Source organism: Oncorhynchus kisutch, linkage group LG5 (assembly GCF_002021735.2).
Source record: "Oncorhynchus kisutch isolate 150728-3 linkage group LG5, Okis_V2, whole genome shotgun sequence".
Lineage (NCBI taxonomy): Eukaryota > Metazoa > Chordata > Actinopteri > Salmoniformes > Salmonidae > Oncorhynchus > Oncorhynchus kisutch.
In genome coordinates this window covers 74,158,899-74,186,025 of record NC_034178.2, presented here as the reverse complement: position 1 = coordinate 74,186,025, position 27,127 = coordinate 74,158,899, and the positions used below count along the sequence as shown (strand labels likewise).

Sequence of the window (27,127 nt, the reverse complement as noted above, 5' to 3'; positions counted from 1 at the left end):
CCCCCTCTCTCTCTCTACCCCCCCCTCTCTCTCTCTCTCTCTCTACACCCCCCTCTCTCTCTCTTCTCTACACCCCCCTCTCTCCTCTCTCTCTACACCCCCTCTCTCTCTCTCTACACCCCCCTCTCTCTCTCTCTACACCCCCCTCTCTCCTCTCTCTACACCCCCCTCTCTCTCTCTCTCTTACACCCCCCCTCTCTCTCTCTCCCTACACCCCCCTCATCTTCCTCTCTCTCTACACCCCCCTCTCTCTCTCTCTCTCTCTACACCCCCCTCTCTCTCTCTCTACACCCCCCTGATCTCTCTCTCTCTCTCTCTACACCCCCCCTCTCTCTCTCTCTCTACACACCCCCCCCTCTCTCTCTCTCTCTACACACCCCCTCTCTCTCTCTCTCTCTCTCCTCTCCACCCCCCCCCCCCCCTCTCTCTCTCTCTCTCTCTCTATCCACCCCCCCCCCCTCTCTCTCTCTCTCTCTCTCTCCACCCCCCCCCCCCTCTCTCTCTCTCTCTCTCTCTACACCCCCCTCTCTGTCTCTACCCTCCCCACCCTCAGCTGACCAGATTTGTTATGTTGGTAAATAAAGACGTTGGCTGGGGGACACGTGGTAGAAGGTAGATGTAACAGTGGACTGACTGCAGATGTTTTCCTCAATACTCTAGTGTCCTAGTTCTGTAGTTGCCTTGTGGAAGAATAGACCTGCTAATGGATCTGTCGTAACATGTATCAATAGGGCTCATTGTTTACAATGTAAACAGTGTTTCCCCTTGTATTGTTGTGGTGTTGTTCTGAAATATAGCTCAACTGGTGTGTATTAAAGCAGGGGTTCTCCAACCTCTCCTCAGGGGGGAGCCCCCAGCCCCCAGGCTTTAAAAGCACTGTATTAAAGCAGGGGTTCTCCAACCTCTCCTCGGGGGGAACCCCCAGCCCCCAGGCTTCAAAAGCACTGTATTAAAGCAGGGGTTCTCCAACCTCTCCTCAGGGGGAGCCCCCAACCACCAGGCTTCAAAGGCACTGTATTAAAGCAGGGGTTCTCCAACCTCTCCTCAGGGGGGGGACTACCTGAGCTCGTTCAATAAGAAGGGAGGGGGGGGGGACTACCTGAGCTCGTTCAATAAGAAGGGAGAGGGGGGGACTACCTGAGCTCGTTCAATAAGAAGGGAGAGGGGGGGGGAATACCTGTGCTCGTTCAATAAGAAGTGAGGGGGGACTACCTGAGCTCGTTCAATAAGAAGGGCGGGGGGGGACTACCTGAGCTCGTTCAATAAGAAGTGAGGGGGGACTACCTGAGCTCGTTCAATAAGAAGTGAGGGGGGACTACCTGAGCTCGTTCAATAAGAAGGGAGAGGGGGGGGGGGGTCTACCTGACCTCATTCAATAAGAAGGGAGGGGGGACTACCTGAGCTCGTTCAATAAGAAGTGAGGGGGGGACTACCTGAGCTCGTTCAATAAGAAGGGAGAGGGGGGGGGGACTACCTGCGCTCGTTCAATAAGTAGGGAGAGGGGGGGACTACTTGAGCTCATTCAATAAGAAGGGAGGGGGGGTCTACCTGAGCTCGTTCAATAAGAAGGGAGAGGGGGACTACCTGAGCTCGTTCAATAAGAAGGGAGAGGGGGGGACTACCTGAGCTCGTTCAATAAGAAGGGAGAGGGGGGACTACCTGAGCTCGTTCAATAAGAAGGGAGAGGGGGGGACTACCTGAGCTCGTTCAATAAGAAGGGAGGGGGGACTACCTGAGCTCGTTCAATAAGAAGGGAGAGGGGGGGGGACTACCTGAGCTCGTTCAATAAGAAGGGAGAGGGGGGGACTACCTGAGCTCATTCAATAAGAAGGGAGAGGGGGGGGGACTACCTGAGCTCGTTCAATAAGAAGGGAGAGGGGGGGGGACTACCTGAGCTCGTTCAATATGAAGGGAGAGGGGGGGACTACCTGAGCTCGTTCAATAAGAAGGGAGAGGGGGGGGGACTACCTGAGCTCGTTCAATAAGAAGGGAGAGGGGGGGGACTACCTGAGCTCGTTCAATAAGAAGGGAGGGGGGGACTACCTGAGCTCGTTCAATAAGAAGTGAGGGGGGGGACTACCTGAGCTCGTTCAATAAGAAGGGAGAGGGAGAGGGGGGGGACTACCTGAGCTCGTTCAATAAGAAGGGAGAGGGGGGGGACTACCTGAGCTCGTTCAATAAGAAGGGAGAGGGGGGGACTACCTGAGCTCGTTCAATAAGAAGTGAGGGGGGGGGACTACCTGAGCTCGTTCAATAAGAAGGGAGAGGGGGAACTACCTGAGCTCGTTCAATAAGAAGGGAGAGGGGGGGACTACCTGAGCTCGTTCAATAAGAAGGGAGAGGGAGAGGGGGGGACTACCTGAGCTCGTTCAATAAGAAGGTAGAGGGGGGGACTACCTGAGCTCTTTCAATAAGGAGGGGGGGACTACCTGAGCTCGTTCAATAATAAGGGAGAGGGGGGGACTACCTGAGCTCGTTCAATAAGAAGGGAGGGGGGGACTACCTGAGCTCGTTCAATAAGAAGGGAGGGGGGGGGCTACCTGAGCTCGTTCAATAAGAAGGGAGGGGGGTCTACCTGAGCTCGTTCAATAAGAAGGGAGAGGGGGGACTACCTGAGCTCGTTCAATAAGAAGGGAGAGGGGGGGGGACTACCTGAGCTCGTTCAATAAGAAGGGAGGGGGGGACTACCTGAGCTCGTTCAATAAGAAGTGAGGGGGGGGGACTACCTGAGCTCGTTCAATAAGAAGGGAGAGGGGGGGGACTACCTGAGCTCGTTCAATAAGAAGGGAGAGGGGGGGACTACCTGAGCTCGTTCAATAAGAAGGGAGAGGGAGAGGGGGGGGACTACCTGAGCTCGTTCAATAAGAAGTGAGGGGGGGGACTACCTGAGCTCGTTCAATAAGAAGGGAGAGGGAGAGGGGGGGACTACCTGAGCTCGTTCAATAAGAAGGGAGAGGGGGGGGACTACCTGAGCTCGTTCAATAAGAAGTGAGGGGGGGACTACCTGAGCTCGTTCAATAAGAAGGGAGAGGGAGAGGGGGGGACTACCTGAGCTCGTTCAATAAGAAGGGAGAGGGGGGACTACCTGAGCTCGTTCAATAAGAAGGGAGAGGGGGGGACTACCTGAGCTCGTTCAATAAGAAGGGAGAGGGGGGGACTACCTGAGCTCTTTCAATAAGGAGGGAGAGGGGGGGACTACCTGAGCTCGTTCAATAAGAAGGGAGGGGGGGACTACCTGAGCTCGTTCAATAAGAAGGGAGGGGGGGGCTACCTGAGCTCGTTCAATAAGAAGGGAGGGGGGTCTACTGAGCTCGTTCAATAAGAAGGGAGAGGGGGACTACCTGAGCTCGTTCAATAAGAAGGGAGAGGGGGGGACTACCTGAGCTCGTTCAATAAGAAGGGAGAGGGGGGGGGGGACTACCTGAGCTCGTTCAATAAGAAGGGAGAGGGGGGGGACTACCTGAGCTCGTTCAATAAGAAGGGAGAGGGGGGGACTACCTGAGCTCGTTCAATAAGAAGGGAGGGGGGGACTACCTGAGCTCGTTCAATAAGAAGGGAGGGGGGGTCTACCTGAGCTCGTTCAATAAGAAGGGAGAGGGGGGGACTACCTGAGCTCGTTCAATAAGAAGGGAGGGGGGGGGACTACCTGAGCTCGTTCAATAAGAAGGGAGGGGGGTCTACCTGAGCTCGTTCAATAAGAAGGGAGAGGGGGGGACTACCTGAGCTCGTTCAATAAGAAGGGAGAGGGGGGGGACTACCTGAGCTCGTTCAATAAGAAGGGAGAGGGGGGGACTACCTGAGCTCGTTCAATAAGAAGGGAGGGGGGGACTACCTGAGCTCGTTCAATAAGAAGGGAGGGGGGGTCTACCTGAGCTCGTTCAATAAGAAGGGAGAGGGGGGGACTACCTGAGCTCGTTCAATAAGAAGGGAGAGGGGGACTACCTGAGCTCGTTCAATAAGAAGTGTAGAAATGTTTTTCGTTGCCTTATGGAATTCCCTTCGTTCTCTGTCTGTCTTAGAGGGTTTGGAATAAAACAGAAGACAAGTTTCCATTGGGCAATAAAAGGTATCTTCTCCTACTCTCTACAGAGGCAAGCCTTCCAACGGAAACTATCGTAGTTCCAAGGACCCAAGGGACCGCAGCCGTAGCCCCATAGAGAGAGCCGCCGCCCCCCTCCATGGGTCTCCTTGGCAACCACCACCTGTACACCCCCCACCGCCACATGCCCTGCCTGGCCATGGACCAGCCTCTCGCCCTGACTAAAAACAACATGGACGCCGCCCGCACCCTCGCCATCTCGCCCACAGTCAGTCCTGTGGAACGCCAGCAGGTAGAGGGAGAGAGAGACAGTCTTTCAAAGCTCAGAGCATGCAGGTAAAACGTTGTCTTCAAACCACATGCAAAAGGCCCTAAACGTGTGTGTGTGTGTGTGTGTGTGTGTGTTTAGAATCGTCCGTCAGTGATAACGTGCACTCCGGCCAACAACCGTAACTGCAACCTGCCTAACAACGGCTGTTCCAACAACCTGCCTAACAACGGCTGTTCCAACAACTACAGCAGGAGACCAGCTAGCAACTGTAAGTACTATACCATGATATATATTATACACATTATATGTACATGTATGCTGTAAGTAGCATACTACTATAATATTATAACATACTACTACCAGTACAGAACCACAAGATCTTGCCGACAGGTCGCCTCGCTTCGAGTCCTTAGGAAACTCTGCAGTGTTTCGTTTTTTTGAATGTATTATTTCTTACAATGTTACCCCAGGAAATCTGAACATACAGCCGGGAAGAACTACAGGATATAAGAGCGACTTGCCAACATTATGACCAGGAATACGTCTTTCCCGAAGCGGATCCTTTGTTCAGACCTCCACCCTGGACAGTGGATCTAATCCCAGAAGCCGACCCAAAACAACGTCGATGCAGAAGAGGCAGACTGAGCGGCCTCTTGGTCAGGCTCCGTAGACGTGCACACCGCCCACCGCTTCCGAGTATACTACTCGCCAATGTCCTCTCTGGACAACAAGGTAGACGAAACATGGTTCTTTCGGGATATGTTGTCGGAATTGGTTCAGCCACCGGGCTTCTCCATGCATCGCGCCAACAGAGATGAACACCTCTCTCTGAAGAGGAAGGGCGGGGGTGTATGCTTTATGATTAACTCATGGTGTAATTATAATAACGTACAGGAACGCAAGTCCTTCTGCTCACCCGACCTAGAATTCCTTACAATCAAATGTCGGCCATATTATCTCCCGAGAGAATTCTCGTTGGTTATCATCACAGCTGTGTACATTCCCCCTGAAGCAGACACCATGATGGCCCTCAAGGAACTTCACTGGACTCTATGTAAACTGGAAGCTGCATTTATTGTAGCTGGGATTTTAACAAAGCAAATTTGAGTACAAGGCGACCTAAATTCTATCAGCATATTGATTGCAGCACTCACGCAGGCACTACACTCGACCACTGCTACTCTAACTTCCACGATGCATATAAGGCTCGCCCTCCCTTTGGGCAAATCCGACCACGACTCCATCTTGCTCCCACTCTCTTTATAGGCAGAAACTCAAACCGGTTGTATCCGTGACTAGAACCATTCGACACTGGTCTGACCAATAAGAATCCACTCTTTAAGATTGTTTTGATCACGCAGACTGGGATATGTTCCGGTCAGCCTCGGAGAATAACATTGATCTATACGCTGACTCAGTGAGTGAGTTTAGACGGAAATACATTGGAGATGATGTACCCACTGTGACTATTAAAATCTACCCTAACCAGAAACTGTGGATGGATGGCGGCATTCGCGCAAAACTGAAAGTGCGAACCACCGCATTTCACCATAGAAAGAGGTCTGGGAATATGGCCGAATATATAAATAGTGTAGTTATTCCCTCCGCAAGGCAATCAAACAAGCGAAATGTCGGTATAGGGACAAAGTGGAGTTGCAATTCAATGCAAGACGTATGTGGCAGATCTACAGGAAATCACGGACTACAAAAAGAAAATCAGCCACGTTACGGACACTGACGTCTCGCTTCCAGACAAACTAAACACCTTCTTTGCCTGCTTTGAGGATTATACAGTGCCACCGTTGCGGCCCCCTCCCCTCCTTCTCTGTGGCCAACGTGAGTAAGACATTTAAACATGTTAACCCTCACAAAGCTGTCGGTCCAGACAGCATCCCTAGCTGTGTCCTCAGACCATGCGCAAACCAGCTGACTGGAGTGTTTACGGACATATTCAATCTCTCCCTATCCCAGTCTGCTGTCCACCATTGTTCCTGTACCCAAGAATGGCCACTCACACACTATTTACATAGTTTTTGTTCACTGCTGCTAATCACTGTCTATGTATAGTCACTTTACCCCTACCTACAAATTACCGGTACCCCCTGTATATAGCTGTTATATATATAGCTGTTATTGTTATGTCAGTTTGTTGTTACTTTTAATTACATTTTTTTGTTAGTTAGTTCCTCTTTCTCTATTTCCTGAACTGCATTGTTGGTTAAGGAGGAAACATTTCACGGTAAGGTCAACACCTGTTGTATTCCGCGCATGTGACAAATACAATCTGATTTGAATGAAAGGACTCATCATAGATATAACCGGTTTTAGCATGGACATTACCATCGAGGGCTTCCACCATTTTAAAGTAGTCAACTGGGTGGGGATTCAAATGTGTTGGGAACGATTGGCCAATGATCAGAGAGCAGAGAGTCTTCTTCAAAGTGGGTTGCCTATTATGGCAACGGCTTTAAGCTACATCACCGCCATCTAGTGGCCACAAGAGTTAGTTCAGGATTCCAGCACAGCAGGTGGCAGTAAAATCACCAATGTAAAGCTTTTATGCTTTTTTTTTAAACACAAAGGAAGAAGGAACTTTTAAAATGGATATAGTCTCAATGAAGCTACCTTGGCTGTCAGATGCCATAATGACACAGATCCAAAGATGAGACCTCTATTTAAGTCTTAGGGTTCTATCAGTTTGTCCAGGGAAAAAACACCAGATTGGACTGTTCCACAGCCAGCCGTTATGAAACAGGTCTCTCTGACAGTAGGCTGGTTTACCATGTTCTGTCTGCCGGGTCAATACATGTATAGTCCTGTAGCTGTAGTAGATTTAATGAACTAGTGTCTGTGTCATTTGCTTCTTCCTCCTCTCTCCTCACACAAAAGTGAAATGTCCTCTCCTCTTCTCTCCCCCCTCTCTCCAGCCAATACGGCGTGTGTTGACCCGGTGATCGAGGAGCATTTCCGTCGCAGCCTGGGGAGGAACTACAAGCAGCCGGAACCCGTCACTAACTCTGTGTCCATCACCGGCTCTGTGGACGACCATTTCACCAAGGCCTTAGGAGAGACCTGGCTGCAGATCAAAGCCAAAGGAAGCTCCTCCTCCTCCCCTGACTCCTCCCCCAACAGTCACATGGTCAACCACAACCACTCTCCTTCGGTTGTGTCCTGAAGGGAGGAGCTAGTTTAGGCCAATCAGAGCCAGCTATACCCCGTCCTGTTCACTGTAACCACAGGGCTGGTTGACCCGCTACTGGGAGGGTATTGTTTGTTTTGCTCCAGCCCTACACTAACGCCATCTAACACACCTGGAGCAAGATACGGAGGAGTAACTGATTTTAGATCAGGGTCGTATTCCTTTTCTGTTGTTAATTAGCTATAATGTGCACAAATGCATACGACCCTGCTTTATAACAGGGCTGGAGTAAAACCCTGCATCCTCCAGTAGCTCTCTAGCCGGTAAGAGGGTTTGGCCTTGGTCCCTGGTATGACTACCCTGAATGATTTTGTCCCCACAGAGAGCTGTGTTAATAGCTCTATATAGCCGTGTACATAGAGGATAGAGGGGGTTTCCTTTTTGCCATTTAGTGGGATTGTATTATTTTTGTTGAAGTAGGTTTGTGTTATTGGATGCCCAAAAACGTTGACAACAAAAGCGTTTGTTTCTATCTAATGGATTCTATATGGAGAAGCAGCTCAACCAACCACATGCCTTCGTTACCAAAGAGAACTCTGATGCAAATCTGTCACCCCATTTAACAAAGAAAAGACCATTATTTTATTTCCCTTTCCATCTCTCTAGCACCCCAGTGTAAAGAATCATCTCCCGTCCTCTACCCTACTCCCCTGTCCTCTTCTCTCCTCTTCTCTCCTCTCTACCCTACTCCCCTGTCCTCTTCTCTCCTCTTCTCTCCTCTCTACCCTACTCCCCTGTCCACCCATCTCCTCTTCTCTACCCTACTCCCCTGTCCTCCCATCTCCTCTTCTCTCCTCTCTACCCTACTCCCCTGTCCTCCCATCTCCTCTTCTCTCCTCTCTCCTCTACCCTCCTCCTCTCCTCCCATCTCCTCCTCTTCTCTCCTCTACCCTCCTCCTCTCCTCCCATCTCCTCCTCTCCTCTACCCTCCTCTCTCCTCTACCCTCCTCCTCTTCTCTCCTCTACCCTCCTCCTCTCCTACCATCTCCTCTACCCTCCTCCTCTCCTCCCATCTCCTCTTCTCTCCTCTACCCTCCTCCTCTCCTCCCATCTCCTCCTCTCCTCTACCCTCCTCTCTCCTCTACCCTCCTCCTCTCCTCCCATCTCCTCTTCTCTCCTCTACCCTCCTCCTCTCCTCCCATCTCCTCTTCTCTCCTCTACCCTCCTCCTCTCCTCCCATCTCCTCCTCTCTCCTCTACCCTCCTCCTCCTCTCCTCCCATCTCTTCTCTCTTCTTTCCTCTCCTCTACCCTCCTCCTCTCTCCTCTACCCTCCCCTCCTCTCTCCTCTACCCTCCTCCTCTCCTCCCATCTCCTCTTCTCTCCTCTACCCTCCTCCTCTCCTCCCATCTTCTCCTCTCTCCTCTACCCTCCTCCTCTACTCTTCTCTCCTCACATCTCCTCTTCTCTCCTCACATCTCCTCTTCTCTCCTCCCATCTCTTCTCCTCTACCCTCCTACCCTCCACCCTCCTCTCTCCTCTACCCTCCTCCTCCCATCTCCTCTTCTCTCCTCTACCCTCCTCCTCTCCTCCCATCTCCTCTTCTCTCCTCTACCCTCCTCCTCTCCTCTACCCTCCTCCTCCTCTCCTCCCATCTCTTCTCTCTTCTTTCCTCTACCCTCCTCCTCTCTCCTCTACCCTCCCCTCCTCTCTCCTCTACCCTCCTCCTCTCCTCCCATCTCCTCTTCTCTCCTCTACCCTCCTCCTCTCCTCCCATCTTCTCCTCTCTCCTCTACCCTCCTCCTCTACTCTTCTCTCCTCACATCTCCTCTTCTCTCCTCACATCTCCTCTTCTCTCCTCCCATCTCTTCTCCTCTACCCTCCTACCCTCCTCTCCTCCCATCTCCTCTATCCTCCTCTTCTCTCCTCTCCTCTACCCTCCTACCCTCCTCTCCTCCCATCTCCTCTCCTCTATCCCCATCTCCTCTCCTCTACCCTCCCTACCCTCTTTTCTCCTCCCATCTCCTCAACTCTCCCCCCTTTTCTCCTCTTTGTCCAGTTGTCTTGTATGTCAGTTGTGTACTTGAAAAGACAGGGCCGACTGATTTGCACTAATGTTGAGGGACCTGGGGTTGCATATCAACCTCACGATGGAGACGCTACACTCTACATGCTGATAACATACACTATAACAATACTTGTATAAGTTTAGAGATTCGGTTCTGTGACGTTGCATCATGTGGTCAAAACAACCTTTTCTTTCTGGGTGCGGAGATGAGAGATGGCGGAGCATCTTTCTCTATTCTAACAACCGGTCTGTTCTTTTTTTATTTTCTATTCCTCATGAGGCATTTGTTGAATTAGGTACCATTTCCGATGCAACCAATCTCTCTCTCTCTCTGCAGTGTGGTTGGTAGGTAGATTTGGGCTCTGGTTTAGAATAGAGCTCCTCTCTCTCTGCAGTGTGGTTGGTAGGTAGATTTGGGCTCTATGGGTTGAAGGTTAGAACAACTAACCGTACAGAATAAGACATGTTTGTTTTTAAATAGCTGGTATCTATTCATGTTAATTAGACATTTCAATCTTAATACTAGACTTTCTTCTAGATGTATTTGTGTTCAGTAATAGTTGTATGTTTCACTTACTGCTGGTACAGTTGTACTCCATGTTATTATTTAGGTATCTTCAGTCATATTCTCTCTGGGAGCAGCCAGCTAGCGACACAGAGGACAGCCTTCTATACTGCTCTATCTGATCAGTTGGGAGTATAATCTGCAACGTTAACGTGACGTCTCTATAACGTTAACGTGACGTCTCTATAACGTTAACGTGACGTCTCTATAACGTTAACGTGACGTCTCTATAATGTTAACGTGACATTTCTACAACGTTAACGTGACGTCTCTATAATGTTAACGTGACATTTCTACAACGTTAACGTGACGTCTCTATAATGTTAACGTGACGTCGCTATAACGTTAACGTGACGTTTCTACAACGTTAAACGTCTCTAACATTAACATGACTTTTCTATAACGTTATTAATAATCCCTGGTACAGGATGCGACAGCGGGTTTTTTGTTGTTGTTCATGACTGAATAAGAGAAAGGAATGAAACAACCAGCCAGAGAGATGGACCCAAACTCAACCACACGCTGATCATGATTCTGTTGAGAAGGTTTCTTTTATTTAGTATTTTCGTATTTAGTATTTTTTGTTGTTTCTTCTCTAGCGGTAGGTAGGTGTAGTTAACGGTAGGTAGCTGTAGTTAACGGTAGGTAGCTGTAGTTAGCGGTAGGTAGCTGTAGTTAGCGGTAGGTAGCTGTAGTTAGCAGTAGGTAGCTGTAGTTAACGGTAGGTAGCTGTAGTTAACGGTAGGTAGCTGTAGTTAACGGTAGGTAGCTGTAGTTAACGGTAGGTAGCTGTAGTTAGCGGTAGGTAGCTGTAGTTAGCAGTAGGTAGCTGTAGTTAGCGGTAGGTAGCTGTAGTTAGCGGTAGGTAGCTGTAGTTAGCGGTAGGTAGCTGTAGTTAGCGGTAGGTAGCTGTAGTTAGCGGTAGGTAGCTGTAGTTAGCGGTAGGTAGCTGTAGTTAGCGGTAGGTAGCTGTAGTTAGCGGTAGGTAGCTGTAGTTAGCGGTAGGTAGCGGTAGGTAGCTGTAGATAGCGGTAGGTAGCTGTAGGTAGTTGTAGTTAGCGGTAGGTAGCGGTAGATAGGCTGCGGCGGGTTGTGAAACTGACTTGTTTTATTAACTCCTTTACTTCCTGTACCAAGGCAGCAGACATTCCTTCCTGTAGGAAACCTAGTACAGGTGTTTCATTCTTCTCAGTATAGCTACTAACTTATTAACGGAAAGGTGGTGATTAGGGTTGTGAAATTCCAGAAAATGTTTCCAAATTTCCCAGATTTCCCGGAATTTCCGGTTGGAAGATTCTGGAAAATCCAGGGATCCTCCAACCAACTAGAATTTCTGGGGGTGCTAGAACATGATAAAGCTCTAAGGGTTTATGAGGCACTGTTCATCTTAACGCTTTAAAACCCTTCATACATGTCCTTACATTCCATCATCCCAACTCGTATCCTTTGGACATTTAGCATATTTACATTTGACTAAAGCTACACTTCCTAAAAGCTACCCTATGTCCTAGGCAGTGCCCTACGTTTGACCAGCCCTTCATCTCCTCAGAGGAAGATGAGCAAGAGGAAGACGTTTGACAATATTCTCTTTTGGTGCTTTTTTCTCAAACGTGTCTGTCCAAAAGTAGTGCACTGTGTAGGGAATAGGGAACCATTTGGGATGGAGCTGAAAACATATTCTCTGAGAGCCGGGATCCAGCTGCCAGTCAGCTGTTGTTGTTGTTGTTGTTATTATTATTGACTTTTAATGTTTAATGAGTTTAGATGTAAAGAAACTCTTCTAATCTATAGTAGTTCATAACAGATGAATCGGTCTGTACTTTCTGTAAATGTTACGAGAAAACATTTTATTTAGGCCATTGTGGTGAAATGAACTGTCATTTTTAATGCATGAACACAGAGGGAAGGGGACACTAGTGTCCTGAAGTCATTTATCCTAAAACACATTTCATTACCGTCACTAGGTAGTAGTAGGGTTGCTAATTTCTAATACCTTTTCCTAAAATTCCCAGGTTTAAAAAAAATAAAAAATAATCCCGGTTGGAAGAATTCACAGGATCAGGAGGTGAAAAGCAAAAAATGTGTGAATCCAAACAGAATCTGGGCGTTTTTTGGGGAAGTTAACGTAATTTTGGAGTCTCTCACTTGTTCTGCTTCGGGCAACACAATTCCCTACACACTGTAGGAAAATCACTTCATGACAAAGTCTTTTTTTATATAGGTAACTATAAGACCATCATTACGCTGTGCGTAACGAAATGTACAGAGAAGATAAAAAAATCATAGGTATTTTTGGAGGATCAATGAATTTGTTAATGACATGTAGCTATTTAATTTCCCTTCTTTCTTTTTATTTTTGTCCAATCATGCATTTTATAACTTTCTGTTTTTGGTGTAAAAAAATAAAAAAAATAAACGTTTTTTTTAATTTTTAGATGTTTCTTTTTTTTATTTTTAAAAGGTTAAAGTGCAGGAACACAGAAATTATATGAAAACACTGCATTGATGATAGCCACTTGTGTATTTTGATGATAGCCACTTGTGTATTTTGGCAGTTATGTTGCATAAAGGCTACTCAGCAGACAGACATAACGGTTATGTCCCAACATATATAAGGAATTGTGTCATTTGTAACCAATCCTCTTTATTTCAACCATGTGCCTCTTGAGACAATTGAACAAAAAATATATAGTTGTCATCCATCTTGTTTGACTTCTTTTTGTGATCCAGTAATAACAGGTGTATAGCCAGATGGTCCTCCAACCAGTTTGGGATAAAGATGCTACTGTATTAGCTATGTTATTTAATGGAAGATCCCAGGAAGACTGGCTGTGTGCTTCCACATCAATGATATGCATCCAAAATGGCACCGTTTCCCTGTATATTGTACTAGTCAACTGCAGATAAATAGGGAATTAGGTACCATTTCGGGTGCAACCAATGAGACACTAAATATTCACGTTCCTTCACTTGGAAGCTGCACCAACATTGTAGTATTCTGTATTCTACTGTCCATGCTGTTAGTAAATCTGTGTTCAACCTTCATTTTGTGGCCTTGTTCCTCCAACTAAAAAGGTTTTGGCAGGCCACCTTTTTTTGTACTTAAGTAGTATTGATGAACAATAAACTGCTCTTAAACCTCAAGTTGTGTCTCGGTCTGATCACTTATGCTATTTGGTTATAAATACTCTTTCTGGTCACTTTGTTATTGGTTATTACTGTTTATTACCAAGTCTGAGTCTGTCCCAGTACTACACTGGTTAATACCGAGTCTGTCCCAGTACTACACTAGTTATTACCAAGTCTGTCCCAGTACTACACTGGTTAATACCGAGTCTGTCCCAGTACTACACTAGTTATTACCAAGTCTGTCCCAGTACTACACTAGTTATTACCAAGTCTGTCCCAGTACTACACTGGTTAATACCGAGTCTGTCCCAGTACTACACTAGTTATTACCAAGTCTGTCCCAGTACTACACTAGTTATTACCAAGTCTGTCCCAGTACTACACTGGTTAATACCGAGTCTGTCCCAGTACTACACTGGTTAATACAGAGTCTGTCCCAGTACTACACTGGTTAATACCGAGTCTGTCCCAGTACTACACTAGTTATTACCTAGTCTGTCCCAGTACTACACTGGTTATTACCAAGTCTGTCCCAGTACTACACTGGTTATTACCAAGTCTGTCCCAGTACTACACTGGTTAATACCGAGTCTGTCCCAGTACTACACTAGTTATTACCAAGTCTGTCCCAGTACTACACTAGTTATTACCAAGTCTGTCCCAGTACTACACTGGTTAATACCGAGTCTGTCCCAGTACTACACTGGTTAATACAGAGTCTGTCCCAGTACTACACTGGTTAATACCGAGTCTGTCCCAGTACTACACTAGTTATTACCTAGTCTGTCCCAGTACTACACTGGTTATTACCAAGTCTGTCCCAGTACTACACTGGTTATTACCAAGTCTGTCCCAGTACTACACTGGTTATTACCGAGTCTGTCCCAGTACTACACTGGTTAATACCGAGTCTGTCCGAGTACTACACTAGTTATTACCGAGTCTGTCCCAGTACTACACTAGTTATTACCGAGTGTGTCCCAGTACTACACTAGTTATTACAGTCTGTCCCAGTACTACACTGGTTATTCCCGAGTCTGTCCCAGTACTACACTGGTTATTACCAAGTCTGTCCCAGTACTACACTAGTTATTACCAAGTCTGGCCCAGTACTACACTAGTTATTACCAAGTCTGGCCCAGTACTACACTGGTTATTACTGAGTCTGTCCCAGTACTACACTGGTTATTACCAAGTCTGTCCCAGTACTACACTGGTTATTACCAAGTCTGTCCCAGTACTACACTGGTTATTACCGAGTCTGTCCCAGTACTACACTGGTTAATACCGAGTCTGTCCGAGTACTACACTAGTTATTACCGAGTCTGTCCCAGTACTACACTGGTTATTACTGAGTCTGTCCCAGTACTACTCTAGTTATTACCAAGTCTGTCCCAGTACTACACTGGTTATTACTGAGTCTGTCCCAGTACTACACTAGTTATTACCAAGTCTGTCCCAGTACTACACTAGTTATTACCAAGTCTGTCCCAGTACTACACTGGTTATTACTGAGTCTGTCCCAGTACTACACTAGTTATTACCAAGTCTGTCCCAGTACTACACTGGTTAATACCGAGTCTGTCCCAGTACTACACTAGTTATTACCAAGTCTGTCCCAGTACTACACTGGTTAATACTGAGTCTGTCCCAGTACTACACTAGTTATTACCAAGTCTGTCCCAGTACTACACTAGTTATTAATGGTATCATTTATGTGTTAATAGATACTAGAACGTGGTGGATCAGTCAGGTCACTTGTTATTACTACATTAGAACGGCTATTAGTATGTTGAGCTATATATATATATATACTACACTGGTTATATATACATATATATAGTTGTAAAGTACTTAAGTATAAATACTTTAAAGTACTACTTAAGTAGGTTTTGGGGGTATCTGTACTTAACTATTTATATTTTTGACAACTGTTTTACTCCACTACATTCCTAAAGAAAAGTATGTATTTTTTACTCCATACATTTGACTCTGACACCCAAAAGTACTCGTTACATTTTGAATGCTTAGCAGGACAGAACATTTTAAAAACCGATGCACTTATCAAGAGAATATCCCTGGGCATCACTCTATTGCCTGTGATCTGGTGGACTCACTAAACACACACTTTAGTTTGTAAATGAGGTCTGTGTTGGAGTGTGCCCTTGGCTATCTGTACAATAAAATGTCTGGTTTGCTTAATATAAGGAATTGGAAGTGATTTATACTTTTAAATTTTTTACATAAGAATATTTCAAACGAAATACTTTTGAAATTCAGTATTTTACTGGGTGACTCACTTTTACTTGAATAATTTTCTATTAAAGTATCTTTACATTTACATAAATGTGACAATTGGCTACATCAGATTTATTTTATTTTTTTGGTGATTGAGATATACACTCACCAGCCAGTTTAATAGGTACACCCATCTAGCACCGGGGTCAGACCCACCTTTTGCCTCCAGAACAGACTGAATTGGTCCATTACTCTGCCACCAGCATGACGCACAGGAAGTGGGAATCGTCGGTCCAGGCGATGTTTTTCCACTCAATTGTCCAGTGTTGGTGATGGCGTTGCCCACTGGAGCTGCTTCCTGTTCTTACCTGATAGGAGTGGAACCTGGTGTGGTCATCATCTGCTGCAATAGCCAATCAGTAACCGGGATATCGACGAGTTGTGAGTTCCATGATGTCGTTCTGCACACGACTGTTGTACTGTGCCGTTATTTGTTAGTTTGTGAGATACTGTCTCCGGTGGGCCTGGGACCAACGATCATAACACACTCAAGTCACTTAGAAAGGGCCAAATCAGTGAACTAAAGTTCAATCAAACAGTAACGGAATGCCTGTCCGCCTGCTTTAGATAGCGAGCCACGGCCACCGGACTCCCTATCTGCAGGAGCGGTATATATAACTGGCCGGTATATGTACTATAAGAGCCTTCAGAAATTATTCACACCCCTTCACTTTTCCACATTTTGTGGTACGGCCTGAATTCAAAATGTATTAAATATAGATTACTGTCCCAACCAAGTTACAACTAAATCAGATCTGTGTGTTCAGACAGCAGTCATTTGCTGACGAGGCTACGCTAGTTGTCATAGTAACGACGGGTGCTGCAGGCTGATTGGTGGTGCTGCGGTGGTCGTGCTTCCTTTATCACTCAGACGTTATGTAGCAAGCTAAGGTGACAACAATTCCTGTCATGGACGTTTCCCGGGTTGCTTTAAAGGTTCAAAATCATAGTGTGACAACCTCAAAAAAAGGACAAGATGATTCAACTTTCAAAATGGGAGTTAGTTTGTAAACAAGTACCGAGCTAGTTAGTTACCACAAGTTCTTGTCAAACTGTCAACAGAGTAGCTAGCAAGCAACAAGATATGCCGAATGACAGCCTAAAAACCACTTAAGGGGGGGGGGGGGGGGGGGGGGGGCTGTTCAGACTGCTGGAAAAAGAACAGATTCAAATCAGATATGCAAATAAATAGGATTTGAGTCACTTCAAACTGCCAATGTGAACACGGCTTAAGGGCTTTCCACACCTGGATTGTAACATAATTGAACATTATTTTTAATGCTCTTCAAGCTCTGTCAAGTTGGTTGTCGATCAAATGCTAGAAGCCATATTCAGATTTCGCCATAGATTTTCAAGCCGATTCAAGTCAAAACTGTAACTTGGCCACTCTGGAACATTCAACGTCGCCTTGGCAACTCCAGTGTAGATTTGACCTTGTGTTTTAGGTTGTTGTCCTGTTAAAAGGTGAATTCATCTCCCCGTGTCTGTTGGAAAGCAGACTGAACCAGGTTTTCCTCTAGGATTTAGCTCTGTTATGTTTATTTTTTATCCTAAACAACTCCCTAGTCCTTGCTGATGACAAGTAAACCCATAACATGATGCAGCCTCCACCATGCTTGGGGCGGCAGGGTAGCCTAGTGGTTAGAGTGTTGGACTAGTATCCGGAAGGTTGCAAATTCAAACCCCCGAGCTGACAAGGTACAAATCTGTCGTTCTGCCCCTGAACAGGCAGTTAACCCACTGTTCCTAGGCCGTCATTGAAAATAAGAATTTGTTCTTAACTGACTTGCCTGGTTAAATAAAGGTTAAAAAAAATGCTTGATAATATGAAGTGGTACTCAGTGTTGTGTTAGATTTGCCCCAAATATACTGCTTTGTATTCAGGATAAAAAGTTCAATTTTTTGCCACATTTGTTGAAGTATTACTTTAGTGCCTTGTTGCAAACAGGATGCATGTTTTGGAAAATGTTTATTCTGTACAGACGTCCTCCTTTTCACTCATTTAGGTTAGTGGAGTAACTACAGCGTTGATCCATTTTCTGTTTTCTCCTATCACAGCCATTAAACTCTGTAACTGTTTTAAAGTCACCATTGGCCTCATGGTGAAATCCCTGAGCAGTTTCCTTCCTCTCCGGCAACTGAGTTTGGAAGGACGCCTGTATCTTTGTAGTGACTGGGTGTATTGACACACCATCCAAAGTGTAATTAATAACTTCACCATGCCCAAACGGATATTCAAAATCTACCAATCGGTGCCCTTCTTTGCAAACCATTGGAAAACGTGCCTGGTCTTTGTGGTTGAAATGGAGGGACCTTACAGATAACTGTATGTGGTAGCCAGTTCATGTTAAACCCTATAAAATACAGTCTGACTTGTTAAACACATTTTTACTCCTGAACGGGGTTCAATACTTATTTACTCAATACTTTCTTTTTTAAATTAATTTGTAAAAATGTCTAAAAACATAATTCTACTTTGACATTATGGGATGTGTTGATCAGTGATGAAAACATTCAGGCTGCAACACAACATAATGTGGACAAAGTTGTGAAACCTTTCTGAAGGCATTTGGAAAAGTATTCAGCCCCCTTTCTCTTTTTCCACATGTTATAGTCACTAACAGAAGTTCCTCTGTGGAGATGGGAGAACCTTCCAGAAGGACAACCATCTCTGCAGCACTCCACCAATCAGGCCTTCATGGTAGAGTGGCCAGACGGAAGCCTTTTACCAAGGAGTGGCTTCCATGACAGCTTGGAGTTTTCCAATCTTACCTTTATTTCACCAGGTCAGTTGAGAAACAGTTCTCATTTACAACCGCGACTAAAGTAAAGCAGTGCAACACAAAACACACAGTTACACATAAATAAATAAACGTACAAGTCATTCTCTAGTCTGATGAAACCAAGGTTGAACTCTTTGGCCTGAATGCCAAGCGTCACGTCTGGGGGAAACCTGGCACCATCCCTACGGTGAAGCATGGTGGTGGCAGCGTCATGCTGTGGGGATGTTTTTCAGAGACTGGGAGACTAGTCAGGATCGAGGCAAAGATGAACGGAGAGATCCTTGATGAAAACCTGCTCCAGAGCACTCAGGACCTCCGACTGGGGCGAAGGTTCACCTTCCAACAGGACTACGACACAAAGCACACAGCCAAGACAACGCAGGAGTGGCTTCGGGACAAGTCTCTGAATGTCCTTGAGTGGCCCAGCCAAAGCCCGGACTTGAACACGATAGAGCATCTCTGGAGAGACCTGAAAATAGCTGTGCAGTGACGCTCCCCATCCAACCTGACAGAGCTTGAGAGGATCTGCAGAGAAGAATAGGAGAAACTCCCCAAATACAGGCGTGGCAAGTTTGTAGTTTCATACCCAAGACTTGAGGCTGTAATCACAGCAAAAGGTGCTTCAACAAAGTACTGAGTAAAGGGTCTATTTTTATAAATTTGCTGTTTTTTCTTTGTGTATGTACACACCTGCTCTTTCCATGACAGACTGACCAGGTCGAAAACTATGATCCCTTACTGATGTCACTTGTAAAATCCACTTCAGTCAGTGTAGATGAAGGGGAGGAGACAGGTTAAAGAAGGATTTTAAAGCCTTGAGACAACTGAGACATGGATTGTGTATCATTTAGAGGGTGAATGGGCAAGACAAAATATTTAAGTGCCTTTAAACAGGGTATAGTAGTAGGTGCCAGGCGCACTGGTTTGAACGTGTCAAGAACTGCAATGCTGCTGGGGTTTTCACGCTCAACAGTTTCCCGTGTGTATCAAGAATGGTCCACCACCCAAAAGGACAACCGTGGGAAGCACTGGAGTCAACATGGGCCAGCATCCCCGTGGAAACACTTTCGCCACCTTGTACAGTCCATGCCCCGAATAATTCAGGCTGTTCTGAGGGCAAAAGTGGAGCAGGGCAGATTCAACTTAGGAAGGTGTTCTTAATGTTTGGTACTCAGTGTGTATATATATATATATATATATATAGGTGGTTAATGTAGATGAAATGAAGAGGACACCATCCATACAGGGAACATTTAATTTGATTTACATCCAATGTAAGAGTCAAATATGGCTTTTATCTGTACTTGACAAAGATGTTACATAAAAAAGTACAAGATGCGACATGACAGAATATGAAGAAAAAAAAACGTACGGAGTGGTGGCAGCATTCTGTGTTTCACAAACCGTGATACCTACCCTCGGGGGTTGGAAAAGCAGTTCCTATTGCACGTTGTACTGGTATGTATGTCTACATCAAGCCATATTTACACAGTGTAATCATCTGGATGGACATAAATGTGTGAAAAGTCCCTGAAACTGGAAGAGCAATAGTAAAGAGCGTACCTGTGTTACATACATATATATACATATATAGTGGTCAGAGTTGAAGTAAGAATATAGGGTCTTCCAGTATTTTCTGAAACTGTTTTGAAAGGATGAAAAAACATCATCTTTAAAATGCCACTGATACCGTTTAATATTATCATCTAAAAACCCATCTGAAATGTAAAGAATGTCTGTCGTGTTAAAGGGGAGAACTCCTCGCATTATAACAGTGTCCCTCTCATGACAACTAATATGGTGAGACATTCTGTTCTATTCCTTCTATGTTCTGAAGGGGAATGTAAAATATATATATATACACTGAGTACCAAACATTAAGAACACCTTCCTAATGTATATATATATATATATATATATATATATATATATATATATATATATATATATATATATATATATACACTGTATGTTACAGGAAAAGGTCAATCTGGGAAATGTATACGTTCCCAACAGGAAAGGAGTCAGCGTATGTTACAAGTGAAATCAGTTGACAGACAGCGAGCTGGGTACGGGTCGTATCAGGACAATTTATCTGGGAAACAAGTAACACAAATGATTCAAGATTGACTGAAAATGTTTAAATGCTTTTCAGTCTATCTTCAAAATATATACATTTTACATTCCCCTTCAGAACATAGAAGGAATAGAACAGAATGTCTCACCATATTAGTTGTCATGAGAGGGACACTGTTATAATGCGAGGAGTTCTCCCCTTTAACACGACAGACATTCTTTACATTTCAGATGGGTTTTTAGATGATAATATTAAACGGTATCAGTGGCATTTTAAAGATGATGTTTTTTCATCCTTTCAAAACAGTTTCAGAAAATACTGGAAGACCCTATATCTTTACTTCAACTCTGACCACTTCAAATGTTGTTAGCCGTCATTAAAACTGTATCAGGGGTATACGTAAACACCAACTGGGGTTTAGAAAATAATAATCATGAAGAAGGCCCATTATATATGTTCTGAACTCTGACCAGAAGAGATGAGAAGTGACGGTTTGTTGGAACGCAGTAGAATGTGTTCCCGTGTTCCGATTCTAGAACTCTGATGTTTTTGGGTTCCGTCCTCCCTCTCAGATGCTCTCATCATCACTCATGTCCCAAATCTAAAGACAATAGAAACAAAAAAATCAGATAAACTGCTCAGATGTGAGGAGGAGGGGTGGGGGGGGCGGGGGGGGGGGGGGGCAGAGCGAGACAGAGAGAGAGAGCGAGGAAGAAAAGGAATGGGTTTGCTTCCATTTCAAAGAGACTGTACAGAAAGCCATCACCAAGCCCTATATATAACCACAGATGATCCATTGTATTGGCTTGATACTGTAGTGGCCTCTCTCACAAGGAAAATACAATTCTTCAAAAATGGCAGTTGGGAGGAGGCAAGATCGTGTTGGACCATTATATCCAATGAAGGGGCAGCTACGCGTGGAACAACAGGCACAGCTGTTTACACTAGTTACCACAGCCACAAAGGTACGGTTAGCGGTGGGGTTAGGTTTAACATAACAGTTAAAGACGAGAAATTGTAGAAATAGGTAGGCTTTATGACTGTGGTAACTAGAGATGACCAGGCACAACTCCGATATATAGTGTGTTTTTTTTCTCAAAGTTGCCAGGAGGTCAAGTGTCCTGCATATCTCAGTACACGGGGAACAACTTAATCATTATGACACTTCTATTCCATCAAATAAACCTCACCTAGCAAATAAGCCATTACATTGTTGTTGTAGTTATTAACCGAAGTTGACACTCATTGACCCTCTATAACTTGGGGCGGCAGGGTAGCCTAGTGGTTAGAGCGTTGGACTAGTAACCGGAAGGTTGCAAGTTCAAACCCCCGAGCTGACAAGGTACAAATCTGTCGTTCTGCCCCTGAACAAGGCAGTTAACCCACTGTTCCTAGGCCGTCATTGAAAATAAGAATTTGTTCTTAACTGACTTGCCTGGTTAAATAAAGGTCAAATAAAATAAAAAAATACAACCCCCCCCCCCCCCCCCCGGACACAAATCATGTTTGTCACATGAAATATCTAGAAAGGTTCAGCTTCAGAAACCTGAAAGTTGAAATGTGATGAATCATTTCTGCTTTCCATTCCCCATACTGCACTTCGTAGGGGGGAAAAGGGCGCCATATGGGACGCATGACAAACACTGATCTGTGGCAGGTAGCCTGGCGGTTCAGAGGTTGGGCCGGGAACTGGAAGGGCACCGGTTTGAATCCCAGAGCTGTCGATGTGTTCACTGCTCCTGTACGTTTCTCTGGATAAGAGCATCTACTAAAATGACAAATTAAAATGATTATTAAAATATATAAAAGTGATAAAATATATTTATATATATATATAGTGTGTGTTTGAGTAAGATCAGTGACAGACTACCTCACTGCCTGTGGGTCTGTGGGAAGGGGAGGAGACTGGTAGTCAGGTCTAGTAACTACAGTACCACTGTGGTAGTCAGGTCTAGTAACTACAGTACCACTGTGGTAGTCGGGTCTAGTAACTACACTACAGTACCACTGTGGTAGTCGGGTCTAGTAACTACAGCACCACTGTGGTAGTCAGGTCTAGTAACTACAGTACCACTGTGGTATTCAGGTCTAGTAACTACAGTACCACTGTGGTAGTCGGGTCTAGTAACTACACTACAGTACCACTGTGGTAGTCGGGTCTAGTAACTACAGCACCACTGTGGTAGTCAGGTCTAGTAACTACAGTACCACTGTGGTAGTCGGGTCTAGTAACTACACTACAGTACCACTGTGGTAGTCGGGTCTAGTAACTACAGCACCACTGTGGTAGTCAGGTCTAGTAACTACAGTACCACTGTGGTATTCAGGTCTAGTAACTACAGTACCACTGTGGTAGTCAGGTATAGTAACTACAGTACCACTGTGGTAGTCAGGTCTAGTAACTACAGTACCACTGTGGTAGTCAGGTCTAGCTAGTAACTACAACACCACTGTGGTAGTCAGGTCTAGTAACTACAACACCACTGTGGTAGTCAGGTATAGTAACTACAGTACCACTGTGGTAGTCAGGTCTATTAACTACAGTACCACTGTGGTAGTCAGTGGTAGTCAGGTATAGTAACTACAGTACCACTGTGGTAGTCAGGTCTAGTAACTACAGTACCACTGTGGTAGTCAGGTCTAGTAACTACAGTACCACTGTGGTAGTCAGGTCTAGTATCTACAGTACCACTGTGGTAGTCCCAGAGAGAGACACAGAGAAGAACCCTTTCTATCCCCGTCTGTGGTTTTGGCAGGACGGCCCTGCCTTGGTTTTCAAACAGGGAGTCTGCAAGAGAGAGGCTATAAATTTGCATTATCATTATGTTAATTACAGCCTACGGAGTGGGCCTTTACCCAGCCTACGGAGTGGGCCTTTACCCAGCCTACGGAGTGGGCCTTTACCCAGCCTACGGAGTGGGCCTTTACCCAGCCTACGGAGTGGGCCTTTACCCAGCCTACGGAGTGGGCCTTTACCCAGCCTACGGAGTGGGCCTTTACCCAGCCTACGGAGTGGGCCTTTACCCAGCCTACGGAGTGGGCCTTTACCCAGCCTACGGAGTGGGCCTTTACCCAGCCTACGGAGTGGGCCTTTACCCAGCCTACGGAGTGGGCCTTTACCCAGCCTACGGAGTGGGCCTTTACCCAGCCTACGGAGTGGGCCTTTACCCAGCCTACGGAGTGGGCCTTTACTCAGCCTACGGAGGAACAGAATTCAATAAGAGCTTAAATGGTCATTTTAGGCATTGGACATGAAATCAATGTGGACATGATTGATGTCAGTCTCTCCTGTGTTGTAATGATTGATATCGGTCTCTCTTGTGTTGTAATGATTGATATCGGTCTCTCCTGTGTTGTAATGATTGATATCGGTCTCTCCTGTGTTGTAATGATTGATATCGGTCTCTCCTGTGCTGTGATGATTGATGTCAGTCTCTCCTGTGTTGTAATGATTGATGTCAGTCTCTCCTGTGTTGTGACGATTGATGTCAGTCTCTCCTGTCTTGTGATGATTGATATACAGATTCTGTCAGACCTGGTCCCTGACAGTAAATCTCAGTAAGACCAAAATAATGGTGTTCCAAAAAAGGTCCAGTTGCCAGGACCACTAATACAAATTCCACCTAGACACCATTGCCCTTGAACACACAAAAAACTATGCATACCTCAGCCTAAACATTAGTACCACAGGTAACTATACATACCTCGGCCTAAACATCCGCACCACAGGTAACTATACATACCTCGGCCTAAACATCAGCACCACAGGTAACTATACATACCTCGGCCTAAACATCAAACTATACATACCTCGGCCTAAACATCCGCACCACAGGTAACAATACATACCTCGGCCTAAACATCAGCCCCACAGGTAACTTCCACAAAGCTGTGAACGATCTGAGACACAAGGCAACAAGGGACTTCTGATCTGGCAAAAAATACTTGAATCAGTCATAGAGCCCATTGCCCTTTATGGTTGTGAGGTCTGGGGTCTGCTCACCAACCAAGAATTCACAAAATGAGACAAACACCAAATTGAGACTCTGCACGCAGAATTCTGAAAGAAATATCCTCTGTGTAAAACACCAAATAATGCACGCAGAGCAGAATTAGGCCGATACCCACTAATTATCAAAATCCAGAAAAGAGCCGTTAAATTCTATAACCACCTAAAAGAAAGCGATTCCCAAACCTTCCATTACAAAGCCATCACCTACAGAGAGATGAACCTGGAGAAGAGTCCCCTAAGCAAGCTGGTCCTGGGGCTCTGTTCACAAACACAAACACACACTACAGAGCCCCAGGACAGCAGCACAATTAGCAGCACAATTAGACCCAACCATATCATGAGAAAACAAAAACCACGAAAGTGCTGTTTGAATGAATGTGTACGCGCCTGCTTCTGACTACCACCGCTCAGTCAGATACTTGTATGCTCAGTCAGATTATATGCAACACAGGACACACTAGATAATATCTAGTAATATCATCAACCATGTGTAGTTAACTAGTGATTATGATTGATTGTTTTTATAAGGTAAGTTTAATGCTAGCTAGCACCTTACCTTGGCTTAGTGCATTCACGTAACAGTCTCCTTGTGGAGTGTAACGAGAGAGAGGCAGGTCGTTATTGCGTTGGACTAGTTAACTGTAAGGTTGGATCCCCCGAGCTGACAAGGTGAAAATCTGTCGTTCTACCCCTGAACAAGGCAGTTAACCCACTGTTCCTAGGCCGTCATTGAAAATAAGAATTTGTTCTTAACTGACTTGCCTAGAAAAATGTATATATATATTTTTTTTTTATCGGCAAAATCGGTGTCCAAAATACCAATTTCCGATTGTAATGAAAACTTGAAATCAGCCGACCTCTATTAGAGAGACATATTTCCCTCAGATTACACAGACCAACAAAGAATTTGAAAACAAATCCAATTTTTGATAAACTCCCATATCTACTGGGTGAAATACCACAGTGTGACATCACAGCAGCAACATTTGACCAGTTGCCACAAGAAAAGGTCAACCAGTGAAGAACAAACACCATTGTAAATACAACCCATATTTATGCTAATTTATTTTCCTTTTTTGTACTTGCCATGCCAATAAAGCCCTTCAAATGAATTGTGAGACAGAGATAGAGGGAGGGGGGGAGAGAGACAGGGAGGGAGGGGGGGGAGAGAGACAGGGAGGGAGGGAGGGGGGGAGAGAGACAGGGAGGGAGGGAGGGGGGGAGAGAGACAGGGAGGGAGGAGGGGGGAGAGAGACAGGGAGGGAGGGAGGGGGGGGAGAGAGACAGGGAGGGAGGGGGAGAGAGACAGGGAGGAGGGAGGGGGGGGGAGAGAGACAGGGAGGGAGGGAGGGGGGAGAGAGACAGGGAGGGAGGGAGGGGGGGAGAGAGACAGGGAGGGAGGGAGGGGGGAGAGAGACAGGGAGGGAGGGAGAGAGACAGGGAGGGGAGGGGGGAGAGAGACAGGGAGGGGGGGGGGAGAGAGACAGGGAGGGAAGGAGGGAGAGAGACAGGGAGGGAAGGAGGGAGAGAGACAGGGAGGGGAAGGAGGGAGAGAGACAGGGAGGGAAGGAGGGAGAGAGACGGGAGGGAAGGAGGGAGAGAGACAGGGGAGGGGAAGGAGGGAGAGAGACAGGGAGGGAAGGAGGGAGAGAGACAGGGAGGGAGGAGGGCGAGAGAGAGAGAGACAGGGAGGTAGGGGGGGAGAGAGACGAGGAGGGGGGGGAGAGACGGGGGGGAGGAGGGGAGAGACAGGGAGGGAAGGAGGGAGATAGACAGGGGAGTGAAGGAGAGGAGAGAGACAGGGAGGGAAGGAGGGAGAGAGACAGGTGAGGGAAGGAGGGGAGAAGGACAGGGCTGGCGGAAGGAGGGAGAGAGCGAGAAAGGGGGACATAACAGCACATTGCAGAGCAAACAAAGTAGCTGCATTGGGTCCGCGGGGGACGAGGGAGACCGCGCAAGAGAGAGAGAGAGAGAGTAGAGGGGGGAGACCGCCGAAGAGCAGAGAGAGAGAGAGAGAGAGGGAGACCCGGCGAGAGAGAGAGAGAGAGAGAGAGGGGGAGACCGCAAAGAGAAGAGAGAGGAGAGAGAGAGGAGAGGAGAGGGGGAGACCGGAAGAGAGAGAGAGAGAGACCGCAAGAGAGAGAGAGAGAGAGAGAGAGAGACCGCGAGAGAGAGAGAGACCGCAAGAGAGAGAGAGAGAGAGAGAGAGAGACCGCGAGAGAGAGAGAGAGAGAGAGACCGCAAAGAGAGAGAGAGAGAGAGAGAGAGAGAGGGGGGAGAGAGAGGGGGAGAGGGGGGAGAGACAGCGAGAGGGGAAGAGACAGCGGGAGAGGGGGAGAGACAGCGAGAGGGGGAGAGACACGGAAGGGGGAGAGACAGCGAGAGGGGGAGACAGCGAGAGGGGAGAGACAGCGAGAGGGGGAGACAGCGAGAGGGGAGAGACAGCGAGAGGGGGAGAAGACAGCGAGAGGGGGAGACAGCGAGATGGGGAGACAGCGAGAGGGGGAGAGACAGCGAGAGGGGGAGAGACAGCGAGATGGGGAGACAGCGAGAGGGGGAGAGACAGCGAGAGGGGGAGAGACAGCGAGAGGGGGAGACAGCGAGAGGGGGAGAGACAGCGAGAGGGGAGAGACAGCGAGAGGGGGAGACAAGCGAGAGGGGGAGACAGCGAAGGGGGGAGAGACAGCGAGAGGGGAGAGACAGCGAGAGGGGGAGAGACAGCGAGAGGGGGAGAGACAGCGAGAGGGG

The 27,127-nt window shown here is 46.5% G+C and overlaps 2 protein-coding genes across 2 annotated transcripts in view; one reads left to right on the top strand and one right to left on the bottom strand.

The window, feature by feature from the left end:
• The window catches only part of LOC109883929 (transcription cofactor vestigial-like protein 4), an 18,829-nt gene extending 10,591 nt beyond the window's left edge, over window positions 1-8,238 (top strand). Inside the window, 4 exon segments of the mRNA XM_031823924.1 lie at window positions 4,067-4,173; window positions 4,175-4,331; window positions 4,449-4,578; window positions 7,238-8,238. Of these exon segments, the coding sequence (XP_031679784.1) occupies window positions 4,067-4,173; window positions 4,175-4,331; window positions 4,449-4,578; window positions 7,238-7,485 (642 nt within the window). The 3' untranslated portion in view covers window positions 7,486-8,238.
• Window positions 8,239-20,919: 12,681 nt separating this feature from the next.
• atg7 (ATG7 autophagy related 7 homolog (S. cerevisiae)) overlaps window positions 20,920-27,127 on the bottom strand; it is a 103,032-nt gene continuing 96,824 nt past the window's right edge. Inside the window, 1 exon segment of the mRNA XM_031825792.1 lies at window positions 20,920-20,968. Coding sequence (XP_031681652.1) covers window positions 20,936-20,968 — 33 coding nt within the window. The 3' untranslated portion in view covers window positions 20,920-20,935.